This window comes from Psilocybe cubensis, chromosome 1 (assembly GCF_017499595.1).
Source record: "Psilocybe cubensis strain MGC-MH-2018 chromosome 1, whole genome shotgun sequence".
In the NCBI taxonomy this organism is placed as follows: domain Eukaryota; kingdom Fungi; phylum Basidiomycota; class Agaricomycetes; order Agaricales; family Agrocybaceae; genus Psilocybe; species Psilocybe cubensis.
The window spans coordinates 1,462,971-1,485,683 of NC_062999.1; the positions used below are offsets into that span (position 1 = coordinate 1,462,971).

Genomic DNA, 22,713 nt, shown 5'->3' on the forward strand with positions numbered 1-22,713 from the left:
GGAAAGCGCAGAAGAATCAAAGCATACGTTCACCAAGTGAGCGGTTGCTGTAGTGATACGGGCCAACATGAGGGCTACTAAAGCCTCTCCTGCAACGTAGTAAGAATTCAACGGAGATGCGGATGACCGTCTACAGCAAACCATGGAGAAGAAGGACAAACTTCCTGTAGGGGCAGGCAGCCTGGTCACTTCCCCCGCATAGATCCGGCTACCCGGTAACCCATTTGCCGATGCCTAATTCCATAGTCTATTTTTGTCTTTTTAAGTTTGCCATCTGCCATCAACACGAAGGCTAAAGCACTAACGTTAATGATGTTTATCATCCTGATGAGTCCCGCGGCAACTGTTCACTCAACATCAGCACAATCATCAATCTCCATCAAATGATAAATATACGAGAAAGTAAACTCTTTGGTGAATCCTGGGCGAAGGTAGGCATGTCCATGAAAAGACCCAAGATGAAATTAAACTAGTGATCTGAAGAACAGCTGTGATTTGTCTTTCTCCAAGATAGCAACGTCTCCAGGATAAGAGTCAATCCCGGCATGGCGGTTTTGGTACATCACACCAGCGTCAACATTTGAAAGCTATCTCGTGTCGAGTAACCCAGGTCCGCTGTTCGTATGCCATGACCATCCCTACGAAATTTTTCACTAGAGAAACTGAACATTGCGCCCACCGCCTGGTCAACGCCCGACATCCTGATCAATCCAGCTAAAGACCTGTCGGTTTGTCTACCAAGTACCAACAGCGCACTTCTGGGTTGTCAGACTTCGCTGGCAATGCGTTTGACCTTGGCCGTTTTCCACTACGAGTAACTATTATAACGTTTTGGACACATCATTTGCTCAGTTACTGCAGCACCCAATACTTTGGGCTTTATGCTGTCGTTAACCGTCTGTATGCGAAAGTTTCGTAACAAAGGGGAAATGCTCTTCCCTAGATATTATAGATTAAGCAAATGACAACGTACGAGGTCTAATCTATGAATAAATACTGCAAAAGTTCACTGCAAAGAGTTCGTTGTCCAAGAAATAAGTACATCGCAGAGGAAATGCAGGTCACCATGTTGGTTTAGTGACGAGTTCTGTGAGCATATCCAGCGCCTGTCTGGTTTCGCTGTCCGGTAGCAAATGGAGCACATCTTGCGCCTTTTGAGCATACGCATGGGCTAGTAGTCTTGTACGTTCAACGCCCGTCGTGTTTTGGATATAATCCACGGCCTGATATTTGGTTAGCCTGTCACACGACGAACATATTTCTTGATTGCTTACGATGTCCACATCACCTGGTGCCGTGAAATTACGTTGAATAAGGGGTAGCAACTCAGGACATTCTTCGGAGGCAAACAAAGCTGGTCCAGTAGCCAGTCCTGGCTGGATATTTTTCAGATTCTCCGAATCTTCCAGAAGCTAAATAGGAAAGTCAATGACCATGTTTAGTTAAACATGTCTGTCGAACCCGCTCACTTGGTACGCCATACCCAAATTCCGGCCATAAGCATACGCAACTTCTTTCCGGATGTCACCCTCCAGAGCTCCTCCCAGAATAACGGCGGAACGGGCCCCCTTTGCCATCAGGCTGGCTGTCTTGAGGTATGTCTTTCGGAGGTAAAGTTCCCACGCAGCCGAGAGCGTTGTAGGTCCCTGTAGGATACCCAGCTCGGGCGTCTTGACTTGTTGCATACTCAGGATCTCTCCCTCGACCAGGTTTGAGATGACGCTCGCGACAAGCTCGACAACCTCGCTCTCCCCAAGACGTGACAGAGCCGTACTGGCACGTCCTAGCAAAAAGTCCCCTCCCAGGATTGACAGTTTGTTCCCAAAGCCATTTTGCTCTTCTTCTGCAGTTGAGGCGATCGTTTCATGCAGCAATGATGCCACATGAATCATTTCTACAATCTGCGCTAGCCGTATTTGTGTAGGAAGAAGCAGGGGCGGCGAGATGAGCGATGGAGGGATGTTATGGAGGGGTGCTCGTGGCGGCGGTGCTGGCGGTGGTATTGGTCTCTGCAATGCAAACACATCCTCGAATGATTTCGTGTGGTCCGGCATGCTAGGATTCCATTCATTGAGGGTTTCAGGAAGCCGCAAAGGGCGATCGAGCACCTCTAGCTGACCTGAACTGGACTCATACGCAGCATCCCACTGTTTTTGTTCCCAGTCCTGCCCCAGGCCATTTGTCGCATGTGAAAATAGCAGCACCAGCAAAGAGCGAAGTTGCTTTGAAGGATGCAGGAAATAGTACTCTGCCATATCGGCTAGTCCGGGATGCGCTGAACCCAGGAGGTTAAGCATGTTTTTTCGTACATGAGTGAGTTCTGAGGCGACGAGGAGGTAGGGATCTGGCCGCTGGCGCGTTTTTGGGAGGTCATGCTGGTTTGAAATAGGTTCCGGTCGTGACTTTGCAGTTGGCTCGAGATGTTGGGCCAAGACGGAGAGATTTCGTCGTTGACAGCGCGTAACTGGCAGTGATTTGAGTAATGAATGGAGAGAAGAAGGTCTCATCTCATGGATAACGAGTCGACTGGGAAGAGAGGGACTCGGCTGTCGAATGTGATCGCAGCCCAACTCAGGGAATTACAACAGGCTTTTTGCCAAATTTCCCGCGCACAATTATTCGCTCATACATGACGGACTCGGCTCTTAAAAATAAATCCATTTGTAGTTGTTCTAATTGATATTTTACATATGCTACCGCGATATTAGTGTGCTGTACAATTTATCTCTAAAGCAATTAGATAGCTATGCAAAGGGTGAAAGCGAACAAAGGGGTATCAGTGTCCATGATGGCCGTAAGCTGCTGCGGGTTTTGCGCGCGCTCACATACGGGCAGGCGCGGGTGACATGGCTGTCGTCGTACCCATCGAGGACTTGCGCACAGTTACAAGGTCTCGGAATTTGCTCAGAGGCTTTGCAAAGTGTGTGGCAAGGGCCTTTCCCTGTCAGAGACTCGGTGTCGACTCGTGTTCGTCACGAGAAATGTATGAACGCAGGGTGCGAACCTTTGTCTGCAGTTCTTCCCACTCGACTGCATCTGTCGCGTTCAAGGCGATCAACATCAGTGGTTGATGTTCTTCTGAGAAAACGGGTTCGGGCCCTTCGGTAAACTCGTCCACTGGAAGAACAATGATTCTGCCGAGCTGTGCGACAAAGGATGATTAGGGTTGAAATGGATGCGGAGGAAAGGTCCTGACCTCGCTGTCGACCATGCCATATCCTTGTTCTCTGGTCTCCTGCCACACCTCTCCACACAAACCGACGATGATTCGGATTTCGTCCTTTGGGCGCGAGGGCTCGCTTGCAAAAGAGACAAGCTCGCCTGCGGGTGTGAGAAGAACGGCGGTGTGCAGATGAGGCGGAGACAGGACCTGTGCGAGCAGGGCGTGCAGTGTGGATAGCATCAACATTTCTGTGAGTTTGAACAGGGCACCACTTGCACCGCGCCATAACCATTCCATGAATAGCCTAAAAAGTTTTCCATATCACGTGCAACCCCTAATAGCCACGTGGCAAAACAGATCTAGAGTCCATGGTGAATAGGTATACATTGTCGTGTTACAATTATGCATTAAGTATAATATTAAAGATCAATCATACAACAACCTCCTCTATCCGAGAGGCTGTCCGTTTTTCACCTGCTATTGCTGTCCGATAACTATCCAGCTTATTCACGTCCAGCACCGCAACCTGTCGACACTCGAGCGCCATTGCGATCCGGTTCACCCCATCATATTCCTGCCAGTCGATCTCAAATATACCCGGTTTTTCGAACCCAGCGAACCATGACCATATTCGAGCATATGTCTGTGACGCATTAGGCAACGCACGGAAATTAACATGGTTAACACGTACCCTTGTTTGGTACAAATGCAGCCATCCGTCTCCACTCCCAGTGGCAAAGAATTTTCCGTCAGGGCTAAAGGTTAGTGCGTATAATGGTGCTCTATGATCCTTGAACACATGTAAGCATTCCCCTGTCACTGAATCCCACAGCCGGGCAGTGCAGTCAAAGGATGACCTGATAACAAAAATTTAGTTGTCTCTTCGTATCAAACTCTTGGGTTTCTTACGTGGCAAGAAGTTCATTCGTCCCTGCCGGATGATCGACACACCAACCCACAGTACTGACGGAATGCGTGTGGCCTTTTAGGGAAACACCATGATCCGATGCGGATAAACCAGGAATGGAATCAGCGGCCTCGTCAATATTATCCACTCTCCATATATGGGCTGTCCCATCGTCAGAACAGGATGCTAATCTGGTCCCAGCAGGATTAACTCTAATCTGGTTGATCTCATCTTTGTGCCCACTGAAGAAACCGTTAGATATCAAGTCATAATTCGACCAATTGGATACATACACTAATGTTTTGATCGGCTCATCCTCGTCAACGCGCATTACAAAAATACGCATGTCCGCGCCGGCGCTTGCAAATGTGTCTTCACTAAGCCACTCAATATCCAAACAACAATCTATAAAATATGTTAGAATCAACCGTTCATATACATAAAGAAGAGAACGAAGACAGACAGCCACCTTTGTGACATCGATACTGTCTGTGCAAGCGCTTTTCTTTCACATCCCATAGGCACGTGGTTCCGTCAAGACTCGCAGTCAATAACCACGAGCCATCTTTGGAAAACCGTGTTGAAAAGATCGGGCCCTTCTCATTACAAGACGCGATTATTCAGATACAGTCAAGGATTATGTGGTGAGATATCCTACCTGGTGCTGAGGATGCGAGAAGTATACCGAACCAGAATCGGTACATACACGAAGAATTGAATCATATGAACCGATGGCAAGTAGTGTTCCTTCTCGATTCCAATGCAGTGAAGTAAGGTCTCCCTGTACAGCTCTTGACACATTATCCAAAACAAGAGGTTCCCCTGGACTCTCAGCATACTCGCCAGGAGTAGTAGGTGGGTCTGGAAGGTCCCATAGATTGACAACGGCGTCTTTCGATCTGAGATAGATTAAATCAGAAAAAACATAAAGGCTATTGTTCACCGATTACTACTGACCCTGAAGCCAGCAAATTGTGCATTTTGGGATTGAAGGCACATACGAATACCTATCTTTGCGTCAGTAAAATTTTCAGTAAGATCATGAAACATAAATACCTCTGTCTGATGTCCGGGAAGTAACAACATAACGCGAGGATCTGTTTTGTTATCACCAGGGCCTTGTGCGCGTGTTTCCATCCTCGTAGACGCCCGGTTGGTTTCAATTTTAAGACTAAGATCTTGTGAAGTTGATGCGGCAGCTAAAAAGCCAACAATAAGCTTAATTTCCGATGCGCATTGATACAAAGGCACAGACATTCGGAGCGTTCGTCAATGTCCATGTCGGTAGAGGCACGCCTTGCACGTTTCTCTACAGGTCCCTCACTCGGTATTGGTGATGTTTTCCGTTTCGTATTGATATCGGGGGCAGATGGAAGTGATCGTGGTGGGCTAATTCTATGAGAGGTATGATTGGGCGCTTTTGTATCATTAGTCTGGGGACCGTTTCTGGATGGTACATCCTTCGGCTGTGAGGTGGCGTACGGACGTGATGTGTTGGCCAATGACGAAGTAATGCCGTGTGTGGATATTGAATCAGATTCACCAATATCCATCTGATTATCCTGAAGAGAGTCGTGTGTTTCCTGAGGCGCGTCCAGAGAGCATATATGGTGGTCAATAAGGGAGAAATTGCTTTTGCAGTTAGTTGTGAGGGAATCATTCCGCCAATGAGCCTCGACTTCAATATAAAGCAGAGCCTTGCTAAGAAGATCTACGAGCTGCCCGCGCGGAATGTGTTTTTGTGAAAAGGGCGAATTTTGCAAACGGCCTTCATTCCTAAGAGCGAAAGCAGAATGGTTGAAGCCTAAAATGAAATTAGAATTTGTATCAAAGAAGCAGAGAAAAGACTTGCCGCAGTCTTGAAAGTAGGAGTAGATGAGGCAGTTTACCTCTTCCGAGGTAATAACATTGGGGGGAGAAATCATGGTTGAACGCACAGAGCGTGCGCTTTGTATGATATCGGCGTCCAAGTTTGAAGTGCGAAAGTGACAGGGTCACAGGCGTGATAACTCGTTTGTTTGCAAATGCTTGGCAAGGGACTCAAAGGAGCTGCTGATCAATTCCCTGCACCGAGTCCTCAAGTGACATAAGCCACTCGGTCCAGATATGAGTGGACTCTTGCCGATGGAGGTGAAGCCTCCAGCTTCTTCTGCTGGTCCAAGACATGGCAGACCAAGATGATACTCGCGAATCCTACAGAAGAGCTAATCCTTCCCGCGGGGAGCCCGCTTCTCTTCAGGATGTCTTGTCTGGTTAGTCTTCCGTATTGCCTTCTTTACACCCACTCGTTGAACTAGTTTCTAGCTCTCTTCGCTCTGCAGCCCCAAAATGCTTCTCACGTATCTATCGACGCCGGGGGAAACACACGTTTGAGAGTGTCTGAACTAACGCTACGAGACATGGCACGACTACTAAGCTCAAGGCCAGTTACAACCGCTGATCAACGATCGGCCTCCGCACGCGCTCACCATTCCATGGTCGCCGACGACGACGATGATGATGATGAATACATCCCCATTGACGATGATGACGACGACGAAGATACATATAATCGGCCAGCCAGAAGGCGAGGACGCCCGTTCTTTCCCCCAGTCACAGAACCAAAGAAAGAAGGTTTGGAATTGTTGGCTAGTGGTGACTTTGGGAGGGTCGGGGTAAAGAGCCGCGGCAGGAGAAATAGAGCCAATATTGCAAGAACTATATTAGGAAGGGGCTCTCATCCAATTCCTTTGTTCAATCGAGAGGACATTCTTAATGTGCGTCCCCATTCTGTTTATAATCCTGTTACTCAGCCAATCTATTTTTGTAATTTGCTCAGAAATTCGTACCCAACACCAATGGAACGACAGTTGCAATTTATGATGCAAACATGTATACTGCACAGTTTTCAGATGGTTTGTATGCGTGCACTCCCCTTACTGTCAAGCTCATACATTGCTTCAGATTCATCTTTTTATTACACATGCTCTCAAGGCCAGAACCAAAGTATCTATTTTCTTAGCGGTACCTTATGTGCTTTCCAACAGATTTTAAACTTCATATCTTTGACATGAGGGCTCCCCCACTCACACATTCAACTCCTGGACCATCCAGCCGAAGCATGAGTGACAGTGGTCTCACCACTCGAATGCCTTTGAGGAAGGTCATCCAAGGCCACCCAGGTCGGTGGACCATTACCGATGCAAACCTTTCTCCAGATAACGAACGGTGCATATTTTACTCCTCGTCGCATATTGTAACAGTTCTGATCACAAGTCCTGCATCAGCATTGTGTACTCGTCCATAGTAGGTGCTTCATTCACATTCGCATGGCCAAGTTCCACTGATGTATTTCTAGACACCGACAGTTTACATGACCAGTACCTCACCTGATGGAAACAATTCACAAATTCCTATTCCGTTTGCTGACCACCCTAGTGGTAGGGGACATTATCATTCTAGTTTCGGAATATGGAGTTGCAGGTTTTCAGCTGATGGGAATGAAATCGTGGCTGGAGGAGATGGAAAGCTATTCGGTCAGGCGCCTTGCAACACCTTTTCTATCTTTAACTCACATACGGGATCAATAGTTTATGATCTTTTGGCCAACAAAAGGACGGTCAAGATACAGGCTCACGAAGATGATGTGAACAGTTGCTGCTGGGCAGATACAGCATCTGGCAACGTTCTTGTAAGTGCATCTGATGACACTTATATCAAAGTCTGGTATGTATCGATTTGATTTCTCGTGTGGTCCGTCGTAATTGAACCTTTGAAAGGGATCGTCGGTCATTGGGCTCATCTCGCAAACCATCTGGTGTTCTCGTTGGACATACTGAGGGAATTACCTATGTATCGGCGAAAGGCGATGGGAGATATATTGTCTCCAATGGCAAGGATCAGGCTGCCCGTCTATGGGACCTGAGAAAAATGCGATCTAGCGCCGAGTTTGACGAAATACGACTCGATCGCAGGTACTATGGTATTCCTGAATTCGATTACAGGTAATTCCATTCCTTGTGTCAGATGCGGGAAGCGGGCGTTGATATGTTATTTTGTAGATATCCGTACTATCCTGAACCGAATTATCCGGCCCATCCTAAGGACTGTAGTGTTATGACCTTCCGTGGTCACAGTGTACTACGGACGCTTATTAGATGTCACTTCAGTCCTGCAGAGTCTACTGGATCTCAGTACATCTATTCTGGCTCAGCGAATGGGCTAATACATGTAAGGCATCTCTTCGCTTCAACCACCGTGGTTTGGATCATCATGTCGTCTCCGCATATTTAGATCTGGTCTCTTGATGGACGGATAGTTCAGGTTCTGAACCGTTCACGCACTTTGCCAGCATCATTTTCACCTTCAGGAAGGGAACCAGAATCCACAAGAGGTATGCAAAGCAGTTGTGTTCGCGATGTCAGTTGGCATTCACAGGCGAGTCTATTATTATTTTTCTTGACGCACTTCCCTCATGACGATGGGCCATTTAACAGGAACCGGTTATCATGAGCGCTGGATGGGAGAACGCCCGGGGTGGTACTGTCATCGCTCGGCACGAGTATAAAGGGTTATCAAAGATGCCAGGGGCTTTGGAAGACTGGGTAGAAAAGAATCGCCTAGAGACAGAAGAAACGGAAAATAGACCTAGGAGATCAGGCCGCCTCGCCCAGCAACGAGGTCTCATGCCTGGAACTTTTCATCATGATGAAGACGAGGAGGAAGACGAAGATGATTTCGATTTTTTCTGAGCTTCCTTATTCCAGAGTATCAATGCCCTGTGGCTCTGGAAATGATGGGAGTTGTGTGAGTATCTATAGGATTGAAGCATGTCGTATATAAATGTGTGTGCATCTAATGTATAGTAGATGGTCTTATGGGGATATTCATTTGCCCAAGCCACGAGGGGCCGAGGTGTCTTCACCGTGGAAAATGACATCCTAATGATGAAATCGTGGTTCACGGCTTTCAGAGCATCTTTGAAGGGCTTGGGTGCCCAAGAAGAGTTGGGAAGTGCGAGAAACGAAGGATATTTTGTGGGTCAGGAGCATTGGTAGCTCGAGATTAACCCCTGAATGGCTGTTTTATAATTTGTCGGTCTCTTGACCTGAGCTAGACTTCGGCTCCAGTGGCATGTTTCCGTTCCTCACTTGTGTTAAATATCGTTGACGAAGTCGCCACACATGGCACCGATTAAATATGCCGTCAAATCAAGACAACCTGAGCTTGCCACATCCCTTGGCTGACATTATTGTCATGCATACCTAACACAACTCCAACAGCTCAGATACACGTACTTCGCCGAATATTTAATGCTCGCTCCCACCCTATTTTGGTCAAATGTTGGTAGCATTCATATCCACAGTCAGCGTTTCAACTCTGTTTGTACCGTTATCAATATCGTCTCCCGATTCACTAACAATGTGTATTCCTGTTATCATGTCCACCGTCTTTAGTGAGCAAACTATCATTTTTGCTCACCAACGATGGCCACTTCCGGGACTATCTATTGCGTGCGCAGTGCCATCGGACATCTTTCATGTGATGAAATCACTTGTTGGGCACCACGCCATTCCCGTTTTGCCTTTAGCAGAGTAAATCGAAGCACTGGGAATCTCGTCTATTCGTATTCCAAAGTTCGCAAGTAAAAATACCCTGTGTGAGGAATTCTTAAACCGGATATTGGTGCACAGGTGTTGCGAATCGCAGTTGATTGGACTATGGGAGCCGGTTGGCTTCGCCCGCCCAAAAACCCATTGCACAACTGCATATGCAGGGTTTTAGAGTCCCCATGGAGGCTTTAGAAAACTAGAAATTTAGCCACAGCACAGTAAGAGCAACTCCTGTTTGATAAGTTCGTCATGCCTTCTCCGATCATCTAAGCGTTTGAATGTAGTTGAATGTCTATGCGCTGTTTCAAAAGAGCCTCTTATCGCCGAAAGAGGTGGTAAGCATCCATCTAAATCAGAATACAGAGCATATACTTTCTGTATTTTGAATCAAGGTAGACCATCCACAATGGGTTAAATTTTTCATGTTATTTCTTGAAAAAGGGCCGTCAACAAGAAAAGATACCTGTCGATCAGAATGGTCATTTCGAGATTGGAGTTGGTCATATGTGATAGGGCTTGGACTGCAGCCAGCTCCGCCTTGAGTCCCAAAGCCGGTATCGATGGAATGAATTCACAATGAACCACGAGTACCTGTGAAAGCAGGCAAAAATTGCTTGCTTCTATGAGAAATCGGGGTGAATATGTACCGGAAAATGGGACTCGCGATGGCTGACAGAAAGGTTCAATAAATTTTGTCATTCAAAAATGTAAGGCTCAGCTAGAAATTCGCTATAAGTGCATCGTATTAATCGGAAACAACAGTGCAAACAGACATCATGCATGTCGCTGTTCTGGTGGACGTGGGTGCCCGGATCCAGCATGAAAGGTGGGTCCAAAAGGCGACGGCTGAGCATTTTAACGGTGCGTTGAACAGCAACTGATGACTCGTGATATCAGGATATGCAAATGTAATTATGTACAGGATGGGTCTGGCTGTTGGCAACTGGGCAGGGCCTGTGGCTACATGAGGACAGCAACGCGGGCGCAGTTCTTTGGCAATAATACATCGAGAACGTGGATTAAGAAGGTAGGCAGCATTAAACTTACGACAGCCTGCCGCAAAAGGCTGCGAAAACGGGCCCAACTGACTCGGAAGGGGATTGGTGAGTGGCGTTGCGGTGCTTTCCATGGCCTTCTGAACTGATTACCCTGATATAGCATTTGCCAGGACCAGTGTCAGACGTTTCCGGTTCTGCGATTGTCTTGCGATCTGAAAGAAAAGATGCTTCACGTTTCGGCGAAAGCTTAGCGCCCCGGTCGTCATTGCCGCAGTCCATAGTATTGGCTGACCCAAGTATGGCCATCAACGGCGTGGCGTACCTGATCTCCCTTTGTCTATTCGCCATATAATTAACTTGCCAGTATAACACATGTCCCTTGTGGCTGGGCATAGGAACTCTGGAGAACTATCTGGCTCCAGCGTACGTGATGCAGTTAAAAGGCCCCTACAGTCGCCATTCTCGCCTTCTTCCTTTCCCTCCCATACACTTCTCTCACTCTCCCCATCACCCATTTCTGGAGAGATATGGCAAGCTATCAAGGAAACGCCAACCCCCTATTTTCTCCATACCCTGCAGGTTCAGTGTACCTTGAGTCCGCCAATGTGCCGACAAATTTTTCCTACCAGTGCACATCTGGAGAATCAAGTTCCTCCGCGCTCACACGAAATCAACTCGCTTCATCTTCGCAGACTTACTTGCCCAGTGATCTTCCAGAGCTATATTATGACCAGGGCTGGCCTTCTCCTCCCTCAGCCACTTCTTTGAACATGGTCTCAACTCCATCGCCAGACTGGCCGATGTCATGGGAGCCGTCTGAACCTAAATTCAAGGCTAATGAGCCACTTTATCTACCTTCGTCATGGCAAACATCGTTCGCTGGCCCAAACCTCGCCTCGCGCCCCACAATAGCCCCGATTGATACCAATTGCAGTTGGAAGCATTATCACCACAAAACCACCGAGTCACCCAATGTCATGTTGGACTCGTTTGACGATTACACCTCAACGCACCAAATTTCGTCATCATCTTACCCACACACATCTGTCGACAACAAGTTGATCACAGATTTTGGACATTCTGCATCATCATTATTTTCTTCTCCCCTGTCTGAAAATATGTCAACTCCGGCTCTTCCAGAACCGTTGCCAATATCTCCATCATCTTGTCCACCTACTACGGGCCAGCCTCCATTGAAACTTCATCAACCTCGGCCTTCTCGTCGAATTCCCATTATTTCTCTGTCAGATTTAGCTTCCGCGTGTGACACACTTCCTACGCATTCAAAGGAGCCGAAATCCAATGCGCCGGAAAGGAAGAATCCAACTAGTCGTCCTTCTATGTCAACATTCGCAGGTCCAATGTATTCATCCAGTAATCATTCTTCTACACGTTCTTTCCCTGTCAGTATCGACACAGGAGATTACAGGTCGACATTGCAAGTGGGAAGTACCATTATGTGCTCTTGCGGTTGCGGTCAAAGCACGACATCATATCCATTCCATTAACTTTGAAACCCTCTATTGACTTCAATTATTTTCGCCCATTTGTACAAACATCATACACATTATCATCGTTATTACTACTGCATGAGAGAGACCGACGTTTACAGTACATTACAGAATAGAAGGATACATTACAAATCGAATCATTCATAAATAACGAAAAAGGACATGCTTGGTATCCAAAATTGGTATATCGCCGGCATTTGGAAATAGAAGATAGAAAATGAAAGGTATCGCAATCCATTAACTGTACAGGGTTGGAGGCGCTGGAATATATGGTGTTTCAAAGTTACGAAGCGGAGGGAAACTAACTTGGCCGAACAACGACAAAACTTCGCCGGTCGGGATAAAAACATTGATATGAGGAAGGCCATACGAAGGCGGGGGGTGTCATTGCGTGCGATTGAGACTCATGTGTTCATAAACCTTTGCGCACTTGACGTTGGCTATGTTTGTCAGATTAAATAGTAAAAAACTCACCTTCCAAGAACAGGTGCATTACCAACCTCAATGCTGTTGGTATGTCATCAGACATGATATGGGCCACCAGATGTTCCATGATAATGGCCCGATGCTATATCAAGGGCATTGTTCCTGTCGAGATTATCATGAATAGCATCTAATTCAAAGGCATCGATGGCGCTACTCTGGCAGATATCGAGATCATCAGAAAGCCATTTATGTAGCTCAGGACAGTCCGAAGCAGAATCAACAAGCAGTGTTTTCGTTGATTTAGAACCCATTCTCCAAGATCGAGAACGCAGTGACTGCACCGACATGGGAAGCATATGGTCAAAAAAAGCTTGCGCCTTTTCGTTCATGAAGCTGTGGTATGTCCCAACAGATTCGTATAGAACCATGGGTATATTGTTGTCGATTAGATTGTAAAGCTCAGTTCTCTCCGCCTCAGTAAGTAGGCCATGATCAATCGCAGTTATAGAATCCATTTCGATGGCGCTCGATTCAGTTTCCAAGAAAGGCTGCTGCAAAGCAGGTACAGGGAGCTCGGAATATCCAGAAACAAATTCGTCGTCAGGTAAAGTCAAGAAGTCCGACATGTCGACAGTATCTTCTTCCTTCTCATCGGAGGTGTCGCAAGAAACAGAAAGTCCAGGACAAGGCATAGACGATTCCCAGTCGGTCTCAGTTCCAGAAGAAGAGTTAAAAGGGCCAGCTTCATTTTCAGAAGAAACGCCACACAAAGCAGGAATGAAAAAATCCGGTTCGGTTTTGATAGCGACTGGGGGTATTTCCGGAGATTGCTCCAATTTTACTCGAAGTTTTCTTTCCTGGGCTTTGACTTGTCTCTTCGGTACCTTTGGTCGACCCCTCGCGGAAGGTGCGACTTTGCTCAGGAAAGGTCTTTTAGGTGGTGCGTTACAGGAAGGGCTGACTTCTTTATCTATATCGGCAGACTACACTGGGGTTATCGTGTTAGGTGAAAGAGAACTTTAGTCAACTTACTTTAGATGCTGCTTGAAGTTGTGCCTGGGCTGCTTTCGCCGCGCGCCCTCGAATGAGATTGGTGTGTTTGTCCTCCTTTGCAACACGTAGACCTGCGACTTCGTTTAGCCAAAGAACATATATTTGGCGTGCGAGAGATACGCCTTTACCTCTTGAGTGAAAATAGTCATATATGTGCCTTCGGTCGACCGAGTAACGCTCTTGAAAATCTTTCCTTACGGCAAACGTTGGCATTTTTGCACCAGGAACGATGTGAGCTTCCATTTCAGCAACAAGATCTGGCCCAAGACGTATAGCAAGACGTTGTGGATTGACTCGACGAGTCTTAGGGCGACCATCTTCGGTGAGATCCCACAGCATCCCATCATCATAGCTATCCTCTACAGAGTCGCGGATGCGCTTTCGCGAGTTTTTCGAGTCAGGTGTATATAAAAGCCCCGAATCAGATGGACATTCGGAAGTAACACCTTCATCGTCTCGGGAGCTTGAAGGTGTCGCCATAGGTATTGGCGAAATGTCGGCACTGGGACAACACTGAGTGACAAAAAATCAAGGCACAAACGTAACCGCATTAGGAAGTAAGAGACGAACGCGTCATTATGGAAAATACATGCACGTGACTGTGCACCAGCGCTTCGTTGACAATGGTTCGTCTGCAGTACGACAAAATTTAGATATGACGGTACCAAACACAGTAATCTTCTATGTTTGCGTTATCACTAGGGATATATCCGATACATTGACAAACATTATTCATTCTGTCCTAGTTGAGTTGTGTATTCTTAAAAGTACAAGCTAGCAGCAAACACAACTAGACAAAAAATAAGATATCATGAATGAATAATAAAAAACAGACTGAAGACTTACTGTCTCGTTTGATCTTGATCTGACACTCCTCCATCTTCTTGAACAGTTCAGCATCGCCTATAACACGAGCGGCATCTCGAACTTCACGGCAAGTCTCATCTAGTCGAGTGATAACGCGAACAATGGTCCCTTCCGCGACGTCTGTCAGTGCAGTTATTTGTTCGAATGGCTGGAATAATAGTGAGAATATAAGGCAAATTAACGAGGACTGCTCCATTTACCATGCCTTTAGCCCATTCATAGACCACTTCGACGAGCCCAAACTTGAGGTTGGATCGGAATTCTTCTACAGAAACCTTGTGGAAGTCTTGAACTCTGCCAACTCGGTCGCTAATTGCCACGATGGCATCTCGGCCCACTTCCAGCTTTGGTGATAGCAGAGGCTCCACGTCCGTTTTTTCTTGGAAAACAAAACACGACAGTAAAGCAACAACTTCCTCAGGGTCATAACTGGCCAATGTGTTTTCCAAAATCAGCTCAGTCAGGACAAGCTCATTCGCTGAATTGATCTACAACATTTTCATACACCTGCATGAGTGTACCCATGCTGCCAAAATATAAAGCAACATACCTCACAAGCCACACGGCCTTTCAACTGGATGGTAGAATTTTCATCGATGAATTTGAGGTCTTTCAAAACAGCAATGCGTTGTTCGTAGTCTGGTATTAACTCCAAGTTTTGATCCGATATCGCAAGTTTTAAGAAGGCTATGTTAGCTCGGAGTATCTTCTGTCCGTGTATCAGCCTATACTGCTCGCTGTCAGGACGTTGTGCTTTAGAGATTTGGAATATGACGTTACATGATGATCAAAATCCGGACACATAACACAGATATTGTTCTGGATTTGTCTGACCAGAAAATCTCGAGAGCGTAGAACTTCTTGGAACTCCAAAGAACGCATCCGGCTCCAGTCAACCTCTGGTATCGATTCCCCTGATGACCATTCTTCAACAACTGACTGGAGAGATGAGATGGCATCTTTCATTCGTGAAATCAGATGCCGATCGACAATGTCATTGACCTGAACCTGTCGACGATATGAGTAGTTTGTGTACATGTTACGAATCAAAAACGGACCTGAATCATGCGGTTGCTAACCATGACAATACTAGTTAGCGGAACAGCTGTTAGTTCATAAACTCCGGATTCGACTTTCAGTTGCTGGGGTTTTATTGGCCATGCAGGGGGAATGGCATAGGATTCGATATCTTGGAATTGAATTCACCAGTTAAATGCCAAGGATGAACGAGAGCATTCACAAAAGTTCACCTTCTCCACCACTCTTAGTATTTGGATGGACCCAAGCAAGCACAAAATAAGTCTTAACCTTGGCGAGCAGTCCAGAGTCCAAGGTTTGAATAGGGGCTTGTTTGAGAATCACAGCAACGTTGTTAAGTCGGAAGTGCTAATGTGCAGCTCTCGATAAAAATGGACACTTAAATATTACAGAGGACTCTTACCCCATCCCGTAAAATGACAACACGTCCAGCATTGAGTATCTTGGAACCTTGAGATTGACTGAGTGCCATTTCCAACAGGCTTTGATTTTTTTCTATGATATCTCGAGTTTGATCATAATGATGCTCGATATCCGGCAAACACTTTGGGCAATCCAACCGTGGCAAGGCGGATAGAGACCTTTCGCTCTAAGTCGCTAATTAGCACAATTAAAAACTGATGATCAGGACTGTTAATGACTGACCTCTATCACCTTCTGTTGCTGCTCGGGTAAAAGTCGTTGGGAAGAATTTTCGGAGAAACTACGTTTAATCATCTCTTCCACCCTCAAAGCTTCCACTCGTAGTAAGTTTAAAATCATGTTATACGTTAATCGGAATTGAGAAGAAAGCTTTCCTGGGACGCCAAGAATCATAGTATGGAGTGTCGTTTGCTAATATTGGTTTGAGCGACATAGAATTGGTGATAACACACAGGGAAGCAGACCTCAGGCAGATTGTCGTTTGCAATAATAATAACCGTCCCAGTAGGGTCAAGACCACGTCTACCAGCTCTACCGGCCATCTGCGTATATTCACCGGGAAGAATATCACGAAAATTGCGACCATCGTGCTTCCTAATACTGGAGAAAACCACGCATTTTGCTGGCATGTTTACGCCCTATAAACCACAAAAAAATGAGCAACGATAGGGAGGATAGTATTCGTTCCCCACCATGGCGAAGGTTTCTGTGGCAAAAAGTATCTTCACCAATCCACGAGCAAATAAGATCTCTACCAACTTCCAGAACAACATTAATTAGGCGAGATTGGCATTAGCAAAACAAAATAAAAACCTACCTCTTTCACCAATGGAAGAAGACCACCGTGATGAATACCAATTCCACGAGATAGTAAATCCCGAGTTCTCACAATCTGTGGAAGTTTTCTATCCGAGCCTTCCCATTCACATTTAGGATAGAATTTATGAAAGGGAAATCAGACTTACCCTTCAGACGGGCGAGTGCCTTCTCAACGGCGACGTGAACTTCGCTCTTTTCCACAGACGTACACAAATCTGCATTTGTTAATGTCGCAGCGTTCTCTTCGCAACGTTTCTTCGAGAAGGTGAAAACAACAACCGGGAGTAGGGCCTTTTTACGCAGATGACCAAGCAGGTGCACGTAAAGATTTTTGTCCGCTCCGGTGTGAATTGTTCTCCCAGGTGCTCCTCCGCTGCCGCCACGCCCACCTCTCAGAGGTACAGGACCACCTCGACCACCGCCACCGCGTTGCTGTCCTCGCTGGGCTGGGGCGGTGCCACGAGCACCAACACGTTGAACAGGGGGGAGTCCTGCAGCTTCGCGTTCTTTATCTTGTTTTCGCCGCAAAGCTTCTCCAGCTTCTTTGTATCTAATAAAATGTAAATCCACACGGAGGAGTTTATTTAAGACAGCGACTTGCCCTTGGCTAACAAAGTTTCTCTGTGCATCGACAATCTTATACGTATCACGACCAGCATATAGATAATGTTCAAGTGGAACGGGACGTTGAGGTGTAGATATCACATAAATATCCTTTTTCTTCGTCCGCCTGTGTGGCCAAATAATATAAAAATCAGAAAAACATAGTCGGATATGAGCATCTCACCCAACCCAATCAGCAAACTCTTTTGTGTTCGGGACGGTTGCGGACAACAAGATGATATTGACATGGTCAGGGAGCATGATAATGACTTCTTCCCAAACGACACCTCGCTATTGCAATCAGGAATGAGCTCAAAGTTTTGCAAGGCTAGTGAGGCGCGTATACCTCAGCGTCATTGACATAGTGTACTTCGTCAAATATGACAAACTCCACGTCGCGTATAAGATCGGCACCTTTGTAGAGCATGCTTCGCAAGATTTCGGTAGTCATAATCAAGCAACTTGCTTCAGGATTTATTTGAACGTCTCCAGTTAGAATTCCGACCGATGAAGAAGAAAATGTTTGCTTGAAATCACGAAACTTTTGATTTGAGAGGGCTTTGATAGGGGATGTATATATAGCTCTAAATGGAAAAAGTTAAACTCAAGAATCGATACTTGATCCAAGTACTTACCGTGTCATATGCTTCTCGGCCAAAGCTATAGCATACTCGGCCACCACAGTTTTTCCTGCAGAGGTATGAGCAGCAACAAAAACTGAATCACCCATTTCAAGGTGATATACCGCTTGTTTTTGAAAAGTATCAAGTTCAAAGGGGTACTTAATGTATTTGCGTTAGTTTCTGAAATGCAGCGGAAAACATTAGAGCATACTTTATGGGCCATTTCTGGGACAAGTTCGTGAAAGTTCGTTAGAGGCATATTGACGTCGATGACATGTGCCCAATCCCGTGTTTGAGCCATAACTCTCTTCATGCGTCGTTTCTTCAACCCAACAGGCCTAAGGTTTGAGCGCTGCATTACAGAAAAGTTAAAGGGTATAGAATTTTTTTAAAAAAACGAGAATACTCACCGAAGCGGGTAGAAGGGCATCTACTTCCTTGGTCTGATCCAGAGGAATCTCGTCTTCTACGTCAGCCTTCATATTGTGATTAGCATTGGGGCTGTGGGCACTGTTTTGTTGTTAATTCTGACCTCATTCTCTGCTTCATCCACATCTGCTTCAACGTCCTGTTCAAAATCAACTAAATTCTCATCCTCGACTGGATCTCCAGGAAGGCGCAGACCCCTCTCAAACCCAGGCGGAATTGTCCTGATGCCCTTTGGTTGCTCCGTATTCTTGCTATCTTTGGATAGTTCAAGCTGTGTGTCCTCAAATCCTCCCGGCCAAAACGGTACATATCCAGATTTCCCTCTTACAAAATTTTTGCTGGGTGCCGGGGTTCTGTCAAGCGACGTTGATGTCGAGCCAGTTTTTTGACGAACTGGAACCGTCTACAGGAAACAAATTTAATTTAACGAAGAAGCCACACCCCAATGAAATCTTATCGAACCTCCCTGTATCCCGTTACCCTTCCATCAAGGCCAGAACGAATAAAGTTTAAGACTGTAGGTGGAGGCGCCGGCTCTGCGTTCAGCAAATCAGGAACGGAGATCTGGTGTTGCCAATGACTGATAGAAATGAAAGGGTCAGTCGCCACTGATGCTGAAGTGAAGGCAGATCGCACACTTGATAAGAAGGTAGCCATTGGTCTGGGAAAGTACTGGGAGGTAAAAGAAGCCTTTTTTCTATATCGTTGTGAACCTCGGAAGCCGTTGGCGTTTCAGCTAATTGTAATCGTGCTAAAAACTTTGAAGCATCCTCAATGCTAGGATTTACGATCCGGTCGATAACTTCAAGGCGGGAATTCATATCCATTTGAGAATGTTTGATTAGATAGTCCTGTAGAGCAGGCGACACATAGGCATGTAATTGCGAGCTGAAAATAATGATACAGTAGTAAAACTCACTACATTGAACTAACGTAATAACACAGCCACCTGAAAGTGTTGTTGGATGAGGCTGGCTCAAGCGCTATGAACTTCATCTCGCTTAGGTACCTGAACCAAGCAACAATGAAATAATTCGTTGATCGATATAGAGAACAATTCCATTAAACAGAAATAATGTCTGAAGTTTTTGTATAGAGCACAGTATTACGCAGGATGTTAGGGTATCACATTAGTATGATTGGTTTCGTAAGTAGCAAGCCTCAAGCCAACTCTGAAAAGCTTAAGGTTGACCGGGACTATGTTTACCTTACTTTCTTCCGAGCGTATACACATTGTAATCGCGTGTATTGTGTAACTTTTCGCTCTTCCATTTCTCGTATTGCGCCTTGTTCCAGGGTGTCAACAATCTCCTCCGGCAGGCCACTTCCCAAAAGTAAAGGCCTACCAGCGCCTAGAAATGCCTGTGTTCACTAAGGATTAGCTTCGGAAAATAAATTTTGAAATAGTGAGATGCCGCACCGTTGTATTTTCTTTCATTTTCCGATAAAACCGCCGTGTAGCCTCTGTTTCATTGGGACTGTAAGGCGGAGGGACTATTGGCAACCAAAATTCTCTATATACGACATCTTCGAACAAGGGATTGCTTAGTACCCATTCGTGAAGATGCGTTGCAGCGTCCACATCTCCGCCGATGTTCTTGATCGAGGCAGCCAAAAATGACATCCAACGGGCCCACCAAGGCGGAGCGACTTCGTGAGTGCCCAGTTCAAGGCGGTTATGGTCTTTGTCGTACATGTGGAAATCGAACTCAGAAATGTCAAGTAGGCCATGAGGCCGCAGAACACGGCACATCTGATCGACAAGAAGATGATAGTCTTTGACCTGAGAAATGCATTAATAAGCCATGAGGCGAGTACAGAAAAGACTTAAAAGTCCGTACTCCTGATGAGATAAGACGTGCATGTACAACATTGAAATCTCCGTAGAAGTGCTCCAAACCAAGATTAACATCATCTACCTCGCTCCTATAGGTAAATTACACAGTTCAGTGTGCATAGAAATGTCAGAGAATTGGACACTCGCCTAAGGTTTGGTGGCATGCTTCTATCGAAGCAGGCTATATGTTAGCATTCGTCTATAGACTGGAAGGAGGTAATAGACGACTAACGGAGATTGCATAGGTATCAAATCAACTGCGACAGCACTGCAATGAGGAAAATCCCGAGCAACGTCCATAATCCTGAGGAAATCCATTCATGAAGGTCAGTGAACTGCGTAAATGATATAAACTATCCGCCTTACCAACTTCCGCTTCCGCAACCAAGATCTAAGCATGCCTTCGTCTCCCCCGGGACATCGTCTGCCATGACAGCCTCCATGGGAGGTGCATATTTTTCGCCCATGATATCGACAAATATTGTATGCTGTTTGTCTTAGAAAGATGGAAAATAGTCGTTGGTGGCGCATCCGGAGGAATTGGGCATCAACAGGGCATACCAAGTCGTTCTAGCTCCTGTTCGTCTGCGGGAAGACGGTAAAGTTCTGAGTACGTTTGGAGACCGCGACCGTATTCTTGCCTTTGGAAGTTTGCTTGCATTGAATCGGTCAGAGAAAGGACTGATTCCGGGGATTCTGAACGCATGGACGGGTCTACGTCGTAAGAGGTGAGTGAGCTTGCCATACTGTAGTCCGACTCGCTAGGGGGAGGCATTCCTGAGCGCACAGAGTTGATTTCGCTTTCGGTGTCGCTGTCCACGTCCATGGTTATCAATGGACTAGTACTGAATTTGGGAGAGGACGGCCATTTATACGAAAAAAAACAGGCTTAAAGTAGTTTTTTGAATAGATCAGCGTGCGAGTCGGATTCGGCGGATATTGGTGATCCCCGAAGAATATATAAACGTGGCAAGGATGAGGAGGAACACGCAAAATCAAAATACAAGGGACAGACCAGACTACTGTTTGTGCCAACTTCTGCAATTGGAGTTGGCGTTTACTTGGCACGGTTGTGTTATTTCTGTCCGCTGCCGAATGTTACCGGCCTTTTCTTCCATTTTAGGCAATTTCTGGCCACACCGCCGTAAGGGCTCGCCCTCGCCAGTCTCGCGCCAAACCCACAATCTGACTCGGTAACTTGGAAGGTCTATTCCGCCAGTTGGCTGTACATGCCCCTGCATACCACGCCCAATCCAGCTCCGCTAAACGTATCTGTCTATTAGGACTTGGTCGCTTCTTCTCTGCAACTTTATTCTCGGTTTATCAGGAAGAAATATCCTTTCTGTGGGCTAACACGCCTATGTTGGTTGTTCTCACTACAGCCAGCTGTTTTTAGAAACTCTGGGGTGCTCTCGCTGATACTACCACGCTTTATTTCTGGCCGCAGATACAGGCGCAGGGTATTTTTCGGTACACGGAGTCTCTTTGGGCTACACTTATTTACAAAAGGTATCAACAATGCGTCACCCGGGTTAACAGACCCCTACAGACCCTTCCTGTATGAGGCAGTGATCTGGGGAAGCTGTGAATCCATTTTGCCGGTACTACGGGGCTAAATATTGCGCTTACACACCGTGTTAAACACAAGCACAACCTACGGGACATAATCTTTCTTTGAAAACCCCTGACATCAGCTGCTCAACTGTGCAGACAAACATACCGTATATACCCTCTGAAACAATCTCAGCCGTCATGGTACACCAAAGTCCCTGTGATAACCCTTGTGGTGGCTTGATCTGCCTGGACAATCCATCAATTCATGTAGGACATGCTGCGTGTTTTGTCCCGATTTCAAAACGACACGCTCCGTTACCCCCGCCGATAACAGGGCACGGCGACTGCTGCATATGATACTTTTGAATCATATTCCGTCGAATCAGGTGTGCTTTAAGGATGAAAAAATCTGACGATTTATCTCATACTGGATTCTTTTCCATCTCATACTTCTTACCTCCGCCATCTGTACCGCAGTCGTTAAAAACATCGGGTCTTATAGCATAATTCCGCGAGGATGTCCTGTCGATGTAAACATTGTGGCAAGGGACAGGATTACCTACCAAATGTATCTTTGGTTTCCGCACAGACTAGAAGAATTTTCTGGATTCTCGTGGTGGATTGAATAGCCTCACCTTTGCCATAGGAATTGGAGCCGCCTTTTGATATTTTTGGAGCCCTGTTGAGCTAAGCCTGCCCCCTGACAATTGCAAGACTAGAAGGGACATGATACATTGCAGCTAAAGTGCGACTTCTTCAAGTTGTAGTGTCAAAGGTAAAGAAATGCATGTCCGACCGATATATGTCATTATCCATTTGCCACAAACCCTTCTAGGTTCTTCTGTCCTACAGCTAGATAACCCATGCATGT

General features: G+C 46.1%; 5 protein-coding genes across 5 annotated transcripts; 1 reads left to right on the top strand and 4 right to left on the bottom strand.

Moving 5' to 3' along the window:
- Positions 1 to 1,061: 1,061 nt before the first annotated feature.
- Positions 1,062 to 3,460, bottom strand: JR316_0000425 (putative hexaprenyl pyrophosphate synthase, mitochondrial; the record flags this gene model as incomplete). The annotated part of the gene is made up of 6 exons (XM_047886240.1): positions 1,062 to 1,223; positions 1,275 to 1,412; positions 1,470 to 2,464; positions 2,830 to 2,941; positions 3,005 to 3,142; positions 3,197 to 3,460. 6 exons carry the CDS (start codon positions 3,458 to 3,460, stop codon positions 1,062 to 1,064), a joined length of 1,809 nt encoding a protein of 602 aa, XP_047753986.1.
- A 133-nt stretch (positions 3,461 to 3,593) lies between these two features.
- JR316_0000426 (F-box-like/WD repeat-containing protein TBL1Y) lies at positions 3,594 to 5,995 on the bottom strand (the record flags this gene model as incomplete). Its single annotated transcript, XM_047886241.1, has 10 exons — positions 3,594 to 3,806; positions 3,855 to 4,020; positions 4,073 to 4,312; positions 4,364 to 4,475; positions 4,540 to 4,669; positions 4,729 to 4,969; positions 5,028 to 5,077; positions 5,127 to 5,269; positions 5,326 to 5,874; positions 5,923 to 5,995. 10 exons carry the CDS (start codon positions 5,993 to 5,995, stop codon positions 3,594 to 3,596), a joined length of 1,917 nt encoding a protein of 638 aa, XP_047753987.1.
- Positions 5,996 to 6,234: 239 nt separating this feature from the next.
- On the top strand, positions 6,235 to 8,800 carry JR316_0000427 (LEC14B-like protein; the record flags this gene model as incomplete). Its single annotated transcript, XM_047886242.1, has 9 exons — positions 6,235 to 6,322; positions 6,375 to 6,826; positions 6,889 to 6,964; positions 7,097 to 7,295; positions 7,431 to 7,585; positions 7,640 to 7,775; positions 7,829 to 8,053; positions 8,111 to 8,279; positions 8,546 to 8,800. The coding sequence occupies 9 exons, from the start codon at positions 6,235 to 6,237 to the stop codon at positions 8,798 to 8,800; spliced, it is 1,755 nt and encodes a 584-aa protein (XP_047753988.1).
- Positions 8,801 to 12,691: 3,891 nt separating this feature from the next.
- Positions 12,692 to 14,129, bottom strand: JR316_0000428 (uncharacterized protein; the record flags this gene model as incomplete). Its single annotated transcript, XM_047886243.1, has 2 exons — positions 12,692 to 13,579; positions 13,629 to 14,129. 2 exons carry the CDS (start codon positions 14,127 to 14,129, stop codon positions 12,692 to 12,694), a joined length of 1,389 nt encoding a protein of 462 aa, XP_047753989.1.
- A 281-nt stretch (positions 14,130 to 14,410) lies between these two features.
- On the bottom strand, positions 14,411 to 21,114 carry JR316_0000429 (Putative ATP-dependent RNA helicase; the record flags this gene model as incomplete). The annotated part of the gene is made up of 28 exons (XM_047886244.1): positions 14,411 to 14,439; positions 14,496 to 14,664; positions 14,717 to 15,004; positions 15,067 to 15,246; positions 15,297 to 15,524; positions 15,575 to 15,705; positions 15,767 to 15,902; positions 15,958 to 16,143; positions 16,200 to 16,388; positions 16,442 to 16,615; positions 16,670 to 16,735; positions 16,795 to 16,892; positions 16,943 to 17,346; positions 17,398 to 17,526; positions 17,584 to 17,690; positions 17,746 to 17,983; positions 18,035 to 18,180; positions 18,234 to 18,374; positions 18,433 to 18,498; positions 18,555 to 18,854; positions 18,914 to 19,015; positions 19,090 to 19,339; positions 19,401 to 19,460; positions 19,659 to 19,813; positions 19,872 to 20,234; positions 20,293 to 20,377; positions 20,655 to 20,784; positions 20,850 to 21,114. The coding sequence occupies 28 exons, from the start codon at positions 21,112 to 21,114 to the stop codon at positions 14,411 to 14,413; spliced, it is 4,815 nt and encodes a 1,604-aa protein (XP_047753990.1).
- Positions 21,115 to 22,713: the final 1,599 nt, after the last annotated feature.